Genomic DNA, 10,130 nt, shown 5'->3' with positions numbered 1-10,130 from the left:
AGCCTCTTTCCATGATTTGGCTATTGTTGAAAGTGCTTCTATGAACATTGGGGTCCATGTGCCCCTATGCATCAGCACTCCTGTACCGCTTGGGTAAATTCCTAGTATTGCAATTGCTGGGTCATAGAGAAACTCTATTTTTAATTTTTTGAGGATGCTCCACACTGTTTTCCAGAGCGGCTGCACCAGTTTGCATTCCCACCAACAGTGCAAGAGTGTTCCCATTTCTCCACATCCTCGCCGATATCTGTTATTTCCTGAGTTGTTAATTTTAGCCACTCTGACAGGCAGTTGGTATCTAGGTCTTCTAACCTGATGGACCTTCATTTCCTCATCTGTAAATTAGGAATAATGATTCTTAGCCTGTACCCCTCAGGACTGATTTCAAAGGTCACAGTAGAGAGTGCATACATTTTATTTTATTTTATTCTATTTTTATTTTATTTTTAAAAAATGTTTATTCTTTTGGGGCACCTGGGTGGCTCAGTTGGTTTCCGCTCTTGAATTTGGCTCAGGTCATGATCCCACAGTTGTGGGTTCAATCCCCATGTCAGGCTCTGTGCTGACATTGGGAGCCTGCTTGGGATTCTCTTTCTGCCTCTTCTCTGTTTTCTCTCTCAAAACTAAATAAATAAACATTTAAAAAATGTCTATTATCAGGGTGCCTGGCTGGTCAGTCAGTGAAGAGTCTGACTCCAGCTCAGATCATGATCTCGCAGTTAGTGAGTTCAGGCGCCGCGTTGAGCTGTTGCTGACAGCTCCGAGGCTAGCACCTGCTTTGAGTTCTGTTTCCCTCTCTCTGCCCCTCCCCACTGTGTTGTCTCTCTCTCTATCTCAAAAATAAACACTTAAAAATTATTTTAAATGTCTATTATTTTGCAAGAGAGAGAGCAAATGCACATGAGTGGAGGGAGGAGCAGAGGGAGAGAGAGGGAGAATCCCAAGCGGGCTCCTTGCTCACCTCAGAGCCTGACTCAGGCCCCACCCGGGACGCCATCTCACAAGCGCGAGATCATGACCTGAGCAGAGATCAAGAGTCGATGCTTAACCCATTGGGCCACCCAGACGCCCCAACAGTGAATACATTTCAAAGAACAGGCCACCCGGACACTTGAGGTGGCCCTGCCTGCTTGGGGCCAAGCTCCTGTCCTTACGAAAAGGCTGCCTTGCTGTCTCACCCACCCATGAATGGGTCTGTTGGTTCTCATGAGCCAACGAATCCTCGCCAGGGCCTTGTAGCCAATTCGATTGGGTTTCTGCCACCAGAGCCCAGACTAATGTAACGACAGGCCATTCTTGGAAGTGGCAGGATGGTGTTTTCGGTGAGTGCCCTTAGCTCTTTCCCCTTCTCGGTCTTTTCCTGGACCCCAGGAACTGGGGCCAGTCCAACTGGCCTTTGCATCCGCCCCCTGTCCTCCTCAATATCGGGGGTGGGCAGTGCCACGCAGGGGGCTTGCGGAAGGCTGGGAAGAGGGCTGGGAAGAGCCCCAGCAAATCTGCTCCTCTCTCTCTGGGGTGGATGGTGTTTTCTTACACGGGCATCTCAGGCACGTGGCTGTGGGCCCAGCATTCCCCATGCTTCAGGCAGCAATTTAGCTTGTGGGTGTCTGGGGAGGGAGCGTGGGCAATGTGCTGAGGTTTGCAAGAACAGTAGAGTTCNGTCGGACGCTTAACCGACTAAGCCACCCAGGCGCCCCAAGAACAGTAGAGTTCTTGAAACCACCTCTGCCACTGACTAGCTCCGTGACCTTGAGCAAGACAACCAGTATCTCTGAGCCTCAGTTTCTTCATCTGGAAAATGGGCTTATGAGAGCAAAGCTGCTCCACCAGCGGCTCCACAGGGCTGCCATGAGGCTTATATGGGGAAATGCTTGAATAGCCCCTTGAGGGGTGCCTGGCTTGTAGAAAGAGCTCATGAATGTCACAGATGTAGTTCCTTACATCAGCACCCGGATTGGCTCTCCTGTATGTNAGACGCTTAACCGACTAAGCCACCCAGGCGCCCCTGTATTTATCATTTTAGAAAGAGAGTTATGTGAGCAGAGGAGAGGGGCAGAGAGAGGGAGAATCTTGAGAAGGCTCCATGCCCAGTGCAGAGCTGAAATGGGGCTCAATCCCACCACCCTGTGATCATGACCTGAGTCGTAATAAAGTCAGATGCTCAACCAACGGAACCGCCCATGCGCCCCTCAACTGTCCTTTAAAAGCTGTTTCAAGTACCTGGTCTGAAGTGCACACCAACTCAGAATAGGTGTTATAGGGGCGCCTGGGTGGCTCAGTTGGTTGAGTGTCCGACTTTGGCTCAGGTCATGATCTTGTGGTTTGTGAGTTCGAGCCCCGCGTCAGGCTCTGTGCTGACAGCTCAGAGCCTGGAGCCTGCTTCAGATTCTGTGTCTCCCTCTTTCTCTGCCCCTTCCTCACTCGTGCTCTCTCTCTCTCTCTCTCTTTCTCTCTCTCAAAAATAAAGATTAAAAAATTTTTTAAAAACATAGGGGTTATAACCATGGTGAGGCTGCGGAGACCCACGGAGGTCTGGTGACTTCCCTAAAGTCACACAGCTGGGACGCTGCAGAGTTTGAACCTGATCTCCCTCTGGCGATGTTACAGGTGCTGGACAATGGTCCTATCGTGAATGGAATTTGTAGAGGTTGGATGTCTCTGGGCGGAGAAACATCAGGACAGTAGTAGACTTATCTGGGAGACAGTTGAATCATGATTCTATGGAACCACGTGAAATTGCACATATGTGGCCATTTTGACTTAAAAGAAGTACATGTTATATGAAAACCCAGTTGGTTAGATACACGTGCCTCCCCAGCGAGTGGCTGAGGTGGCATTGATAGATTTTTTTAAATGTTTTTATTTATTTCTGGGAGAGAGAGAGAGAGAGAGCAGGGGAGGGTCAGAGAGAGAGGGAGACACAGAATCTGAAGCAGGCTCCAAGCTCTGAGCTAGCTGTCAGCACAGAGCCCAATGTGGGGCTCGAACCCATGAACTGTGAGATCATGACCTGAGCCGAAGTCGGACACTTAACCGACTGAGCCCCCCAGGCACCCCGGCATTGCTAGATTTGCACGGGGTGGGGCAGACCTATCACAGGATGAGCAGATTTCTGCAAGCCCAGGGAGCTGGCTCCATCAGGCTGGGCTCTCGCAGGACTTTCCGACTGCCGTGGCCCTTCAGAGCGGCTCTGGAAGACAAGAAAGAGCCTCATGGCCCTTAGTGAGAAGGGCCACTCCCGACACGGCCACTAGCTGTGGTATTAGAGTTATCGTTTCCCTCGGAAGGCTGCATGGAGGGCTATGGGGCAGGAATAAGGCGAGATGGAAAGTGTCCCCTGTCACAGCCTAGCCGAGGGAGGACAGCCGTGGCTTGTGGGCTTCATGACCTACGTCCTCTCCCACGACCAGGGAATCACTGTAATGACTTTCCAGAGCCATTCAGCACAACTTGGCCACGTGATTAGGAAGAAGAAGACACGGGGTAAGTGTCTTGGGCCAGTCTGAGCAGGTGACGCAGACCAAGACCCAGAGGCCCGTGTGGGTAATGTGTTTGGGGGTCCAGGGACGGAAGGACTAGGACAGAAGAACGTGTTCCCAGTCCAGCCCCACTGAAAAAGTCTCCAGGAAAATTCGGCCGTAGGTTTTTGCAGAAAAGAGCCCTGAGTGGCGGGAGCCCGAGCCCAACTCGGGTGGGAAGGCAGGACGAAGGGAGCGAAACAAGTATTCTCTCTCTGCGGCTGGAGAGGCGGCAGCTCAATGCCCTTGTTGAGCAGAAGGTTCTGGAAGCAACAGGGAGGCAGCCTTGAGGTTGAGGGGCAGCAGGGTGAGGGGCTGTCATGGGGGGCGCTGTGAGCACTAGTGGGTCTGGGGGAGCCTAGTCCCACTCGGGGACTCCCAGAAACACTGAAAGCCCAGAGCTTTCCACAGTGACTGGGGAAGAACCGCTAGGCAGTGCGATCCAGGCAACATTTCGCGCTGGTCCCGCATCGTGGGAACGCCCGATAAAGAGTAACATGGTGGACATGTGAAAGACGGTTGTGACCCACATTCCACACACGGCCTGGGGACAGAGAGGGAGACTCAGACAAAGGATGAAAGATGTCACACTTGAGCTCGGGCCGGATCGTTCTTTAATGTTGGTCTGGGGGAGGGGGTGCTGAACCCAGAAAGCAGCTATTATTGGGTGGGGTTCACCACCTTTCCCAGGAAGATGATATTCTTGGTGTTTCTGTCATAGATGAGGAGGCTAAAGGGCCTGTTGAACTCGACAGTGGGGGGCATCGACATGGGGATGGCTTCCAGAAACGTGGCCCCAGCCGCTTCTGTCCCTCTTTCGTCGATGGTCAGCACGGCCTTATGCAGCGCCTGCAAGGAGAGAGCGCCGGGGCCTGTTCCGAGTGGGGTCGGGCTGCTGTCCCCACGCAGCCCCGGGAACGAGGCCCAAGGAGGGGAGTGTTGCCCAGAGGGGGGCGGTTCACGTGGGCCTTTCTCTGCCTGGCCTGTCCTTCCCCATCCACGGCCTCCCGCCCTGATGTCAAGCTCTCTGGGGCCCAGGACTCGATGGGCACCTTCACTGCGTCTGGTCCACACCCAGCACTGGGTTCGCAGCCAGCCGTTGAGCAAAGGCTGTGTCTTCAGTCACCTGTAACTTTCCTGAATAAATGGCATCTTTAGGCAAAATCACTCGTTCACCCAAACTCAGTGACTGGCCAATAGCTCCCAGTGTCCCAGACGCAGGGGACAAAAGTCCTCTGAAATCCCTGAGCCCAAGCCTGTCTTTGTAAGTGTGGGTCCAGCGAGACCATGGCCGGAAACGACACAGAGGGTCAGTGACACAGTGCAGAGAAGGTCCCTGAGATGTCAGAAGCACGTGGGGCCACCGCCTCCATTGTTACCCGCCCTCAATCCAGTCTCGGTGGATCCAGTGGCGCTCATCAGGGACCTCAGTCTGCAGGGCTGCTTGTGTCCCTTTGTCCCCCACACACACCGTGACACATTCTGACCAATGGCCACCAGGGACACACTCACACACACACTCACCTCGGACAGTATCAGGTGACCTCCTTCAGTGACCCCTGAGAGGTCAGCCGCGTAGGTGAAGATCTTGGTGATGCCCAGTTTTCTCAGGACGTTTTTCAGATCGTAGGTCCCAGAGATGGACAGTTTGGGGAAATGCACATTGGCAGACCTGTGACAATGGTGTGGAACAGAGGAGTTTCACAGCATTGAGCATTTCATTTCTGGTTGTTTCTCCCCCTCAGGGGCCCTCTCTCTGGCCCCACAGGAGGGCTGGAGGTGTGCACGGGTTTATTCTATTTCTAGCTCCTCCATCCCTGGGGTCAGAGGATGTAGAATCACAGAGCTGGGCTTGTCCCGCAAAGTCTCAGGTACCACCTCCTGCCTCCTCCGAGCAGCCCTCCAGGAAGTTCCCTGGGAAGCACGTAGCACACTGCTCTGCAGGCCAGGTCCCCCTGAGACTGGGACTTCCCCAGAGCCTGATCTCAGGGGCATGTGGGGTGAGGGTGCCGAGGGACATCTGCTCAGTGAGGGATGTGTGACCACGCGGGCTGAAAGGTCAGCTCTGCTTTTCCATGGGGACAGCGTGTGGCCCCGAGCAGGGTCTGCCGGAGCGAGCTGACTGGCACTGAGGCTCCGCTTGACCCCACTGGGGTCCTGCACCGCTTTGTTCTCTTTTCTCAGCCTCTGGTGCAGGAGCCCAGGAGTGGGTGGGGGGTGGGGGGAAAGAGGTATTAAAACTGCTCTTTTAATTTTTAACCTTATGCTCCTTTGTATCTTTAGATTCACTTACGCCTGCATACGTTTATTATGCATTCTTCTGGGTATCAATTTTATGTATTAATTTTACCTGACTTGATTGTGTATCTGTGTTCACTTTGCATACATTTACACCCGCATGTGTATTTTTATCATGCACATGATCAAATCTTTCACGAGGGCTCGTGCATTTTACGCACTGATTTGGAGCGCTTGCTCATGCATTACCTCACTACGGGGACCCAATCAGTCCACACAGATCTGGTGACAGAGGAGCGCAAACCTTGCTCCAAGGTGTGCCTGAGTGGCCCCCTGGGGCCTCTGCTTTTTCCGGCCGACCCCAGGCAGGACGTCCCTGTCCAGCCCTGGACTTCGTGGGCTCTGACTCCACATCCACTGCTCCCCTTGCTAGAAGACCACCTCTCCCTTCTTGGGTCTCCCGGGGGTGTGCTGGCCCTGGGAAGGGACAGCTTCCTGGTGGGGAAGGGAGTCCCCAAGGACAGGACTCTGGCCTCCTCGCTGCGGGCACCGCCTGTCACGGAGCCCTGCCTGTGTTTGGAACGCCGGCCCCCGCACCGCTGTGGGGCGCACGGGACGCGGTCCGCCCTCCCGCCAGACACGGCGGCTCCCGGGTTGCTCTCTGGTTTGGGAATCACCTGGTGTGTTGCTTTTCCAGGAACTTGGCCAGGACGTCCCTGCTCAGCATGGCCTCCAGCTGCTGCATTTTGCCCTGGTCGGGCAGGATGAAGAAGGCGGTGGCGTTGCCCACATAGTCCATGAGCAGCACCCAGCTGGCGAGCTTGTCGCAGTAGTGGACGTCGAACATGCCCAGGCGGTTCATCATGGGCACCTTGACCGTGGTGTCCTCGTCCACATGGAAGTCCTCCTCCGTGGTGTGCTTGGGCTCAAAGGGCTTCTCCCATTTGCCTGGAGAGAAGGGAAGTTGGGCATCAGCCGGCGGTGGGAGGAGGTTTGGACAATGTGGCGGAATAAAGAAAGCCCTGAGCCCCTCCGTGGTGTGATACTTCTCCCTGAGCCTCAGTTTCACCGTCTGTAAAATGGGGCTGCAATGAACAGTCTACTGAAAGGACATTAGAAAGAAGAATGCAGGACCGGAGCAGGATCCAGAATTTCTATATGATCGAGGCTAATGCCTGCCGGTCTGGATATGCAAAGCGAGCATTTTTACTTGTATTTCTTGCTCATGTATTTGAGGGTGGCTCGAGAGCTTCTAAATGAAAATTATTGACATTGGTCATACTCAGCACTTCCCTGTCCGAGTGTCCCTGCCCCCTGTGAACTCGTGGCTCTTACCATTCAGGAAATCACTCAACCTCCCCTTGAGTTGCCATCCCTCAGGTAGGAGGCCAGGCTGAGGTTCAAGTTCAACTGAGCACTTGCTGTGTGAGCATGTAGTCTCCCTTGTTCTTTGTAACTTGTTCAATCCTCACAGAAACCCGCCGACAAGGGTATGATTACGTGCCCGTTACAGAGAGGAAACTAGAACCTCAAAGAGGTACAGTGACTTGCTTAGAGTCAAACAGCTAATAATCAACAGAGGAAGGATTTGCACCCTGGTGTTTCTGACTCCAGAGCTGTCCCTCCCTCCACTGCACTGGAGATGACGGAAGTGTGTTCCAAGAACCCCCATTCCCTTCATCCACTCTGCTAAAACTGCCTCTTTTTACCTCCTTCCCTGCTGGGGATTGAAATGTACAGTGAGACATTAAAGGCTCTGATAAGTCCTGCAGAGAAGATGATGATTTGACTGTCCCACCCATTAATGGCTCCCTGACCTTAGTTGATGGTGGAAATTGAATAACACAGGCAGAGACGCACTGACCTAGTCGCCCCGCCCTGCCATGGAATGTTTAAGAACTGCATGTTTCAGAATATTTTCGGGTGCGTTTGTGGGAGTCAGCTCAGGTGGCGGTCACAGCCTTACCTTTAAAGAAAATGTAATTCACCAGAGCAAAAACTGTGTCTTTGTCAAGGTCTTGGACCAAATCCACAATTTTCCCCTGGGTTCCCTTCTCCACGTAATCGTTGATCTGTCTCTTGGCCTCTTCGTTGTGTCCGAAGTTGATGGAGAAGGCTTCCGAGTGGTACAGGTTCTTGATGTCCTGCAGAAACTTGTCCAGAAGCTTCACGCTCTCGTTGATGAAGAGCCCGCTGCCGGTGGTCAGCTGCAGCTGGCTGTCTGGCTGGTTGAGGGCGCGGAGGAGCTGCTGGAAGCCCTGGTGAACCTCGCTCTCCGCTCTCTCGGTGAGGTTGAAGCCGAGGCCCTCCAGGATCTGGTCGTGCGTGTTACCCTTGGCCCCCAGAGACAGCATCGCAAAGGCCGTAGCGATGCTTACAGGGGAGAAGAAGATGTTGGTGGTGTTGGATTCGTGGGCGACCTGGCGGTACATGCTGAAGGCGAAGTCAGCCAGGTTCGGGGCGATCTTGTGGCAGGCGGGCACCTCGTGGTGGGCATGGTCGTGCTCGGGTGCGTGTGTGTCCTGGGCTGCGTCTCCATCAGCCAGGGAGCGGGGGGCCAGGCAGCACAGGCCCACCAGCAGGAGGGCGCCCCACGCGGTGGACGATGGCATCGTCCTGCAGGCAGAGAAGGGGCCCCACGCCCACGTCAGGCCACACGGCGAGTCCCTGGCCACCCACGGACACCACGTAAAGCATGCCCAGTGCCCAGTGCCGAGCACGTTCCTACGTCCTCATCATGGAGAACAGAACAGCGGCAGAGACTGACAGTGCTCCCCACACCCCAGCCCATGTGAGCCCCGTGCGGCCTCATCTCCTGGGCCTCTTGTGATGACCTGTGACCCAGGGCGTCTGACATTTGTCTATTTACAGATGAGGAGACGAAGGCCAGAGAGGCCAAGTCCCCTGCCCCAGGCCACAGAGCAGAGCCCAGAATCACAGAGCCGGGCAGTCTGGCTCTGCAGTCCATGCTCTTGACGGCGGCGCTGACATCTACGATGGCCCCGTGTGCAAGTGCCATGGCCCCTGTTTTACATCAGAGGAAACCGAGGCCCAGCAAGCATAATGTACGTGTGTGCACTTACCCAGGAAGCAGGTCCCTGTTTTACAAAAGGGGAAACTAAAGCACAATGAGCCTTGGGCACACTTTCTCAGGAAATGGGCCAGATTGGGCTCAGGTACGATTGGATGTGGATTAACTCTTCTTATTAAATGGACATGCAGCTGCTGCCCAGAGGGGGTAAGATCTTACCCAGTGACACACAGCCAACATGCAAGGAGACACGGGCTGTCCCACTCAGCATGCAGGGTGAGCCTCAGCCCCCAGCAGTTTTGCCTGAGCTTCAGGGCAGCCCACAGGGGTCCGTGGCCTTGGCCACGTGGCGAGGGTACAGTCCCTGAAGTCAGCTTGCCCACGCATCCTTGTCACCACCTCCGTCCCAGAGCTGAGGTTGTCAGTGACGCCGGCAGTAAAGATACTGATTTCTCCAGTAAATCAGAGGTTTGTGTGCTTATGTGGGGTGGGGCGGAGGGGGGGGAGAGTTAAGCATTGAAAAAGCATCTCTTTTTCAGCCAGGCCTGAGTCCTAAGGTGGGCTTTGTTACTACCATCTGGGTGACCAGAACAAGCCACTTAGCCTCTCTGGTTTTCATGTTGCCTTGTATGGGAGAATCGGTGGAAGTATGTCCTTACACCTGGCTGAACCCTGATGGGTTCTAGTGGCTGGTAGGGGCCAGAAGCCTTCAGAGGGCAGGCAGGGGAGGGACATGTGTCCCATGGCGCTGGAGACACAAAGGGAGACAGTGAGGCTGGTGGCCCACCAGCTAGAGCGGGCTCTGCCTGGCGCCGGCCACGGTCTGCATCACGCACAGCAGCCCGGAGCCCGCCCTGCCCCTCAGAGCTCCCCCTACACCAGACGTGGCCCCACTGCGGGCCACCAGCCTACACCCCCTCAGCACAGCCTTCTCTCTTCACAGCTGGGGAAACTGAGGTCCGAGCAGAGGAGATCGTGCTGGCAGCCACATCAGTTGGCTGTTTCTCACGTAACTAAAACCATCGTTTTAGGAAAGTACAAAAAGGCAAAGGAATCTTTGGATTTGAAAACCTGAGGGGGGAAAAGCTGCAATAGGAAATGCTGGGTCTCAGAGCCTCCCCGACCTTTACAAGCTTCTTTGGAACAAAACAACAAGATACAGCCCAGCACTGGCTTCTCTCCAGCGCCCCTTTCCTGGCCTGCGTGGCTCCAAATAATCCAAACATGACAGACCGCATGTTATGCAACACATGTTTATGTTTTTCTGAAACTAGCCAGTGGTTCTTGAGGTGCGAGTGTCCCTGTAGCTCTGTGTGTTCCCCTCGCCCCTGCCCCCTCCCGGC

The 10,130-nt window shown here is 54.5% G+C and overlaps 1 protein-coding gene across 3 annotated transcripts in view; it reads right to left on the bottom strand.

The window, feature by feature from the left end:
- Positions 1-4,115: 4,115 nt before the first annotated feature.
- The window catches only part of LOC144245544 (alpha-1-antitrypsin-like), a 10,944-nt gene continuing 4,929 nt past the window's right edge, over positions 4,116-10,130 (bottom strand). For all 3 annotated transcript variants that reach the window (XM_077780945.1, XM_077780943.1, XM_077780944.1), the window contains 4 exons: positions 7,723-8,372; positions 6,434-6,704; positions 5,043-5,190; positions 4,116-4,367 (listed from right to left, as the gene is read on the bottom strand). In XM_077780945.1, coding sequence (XP_077637071.1) covers positions 4,179-4,367; positions 5,043-5,190; positions 6,434-6,704; positions 7,723-8,368 — 1,254 coding nt within the window. In that variant the 5' untranslated portion in view covers positions 8,369-8,372 and the 3' untranslated portion in view covers positions 4,116-4,178. The remainder of the gene's footprint in view (positions 4,368-5,042; positions 5,191-6,433; positions 6,705-7,722; positions 8,373-10,130) is intronic.

The sequence above is a fragment of the Crocuta crocuta genome, unplaced genomic scaffold (assembly GCF_008692635.1).
Source record: "Crocuta crocuta isolate KB4526 unplaced genomic scaffold, BGI_CrCroc_1.0 scaffold299, whole genome shotgun sequence".
Classification (NCBI taxonomy): Eukaryota; Metazoa; Chordata; class Mammalia; order Carnivora; family Hyaenidae; genus Crocuta; species Crocuta crocuta.
This window is presented reverse-complemented; position numbering and strand designations above follow the sequence as displayed.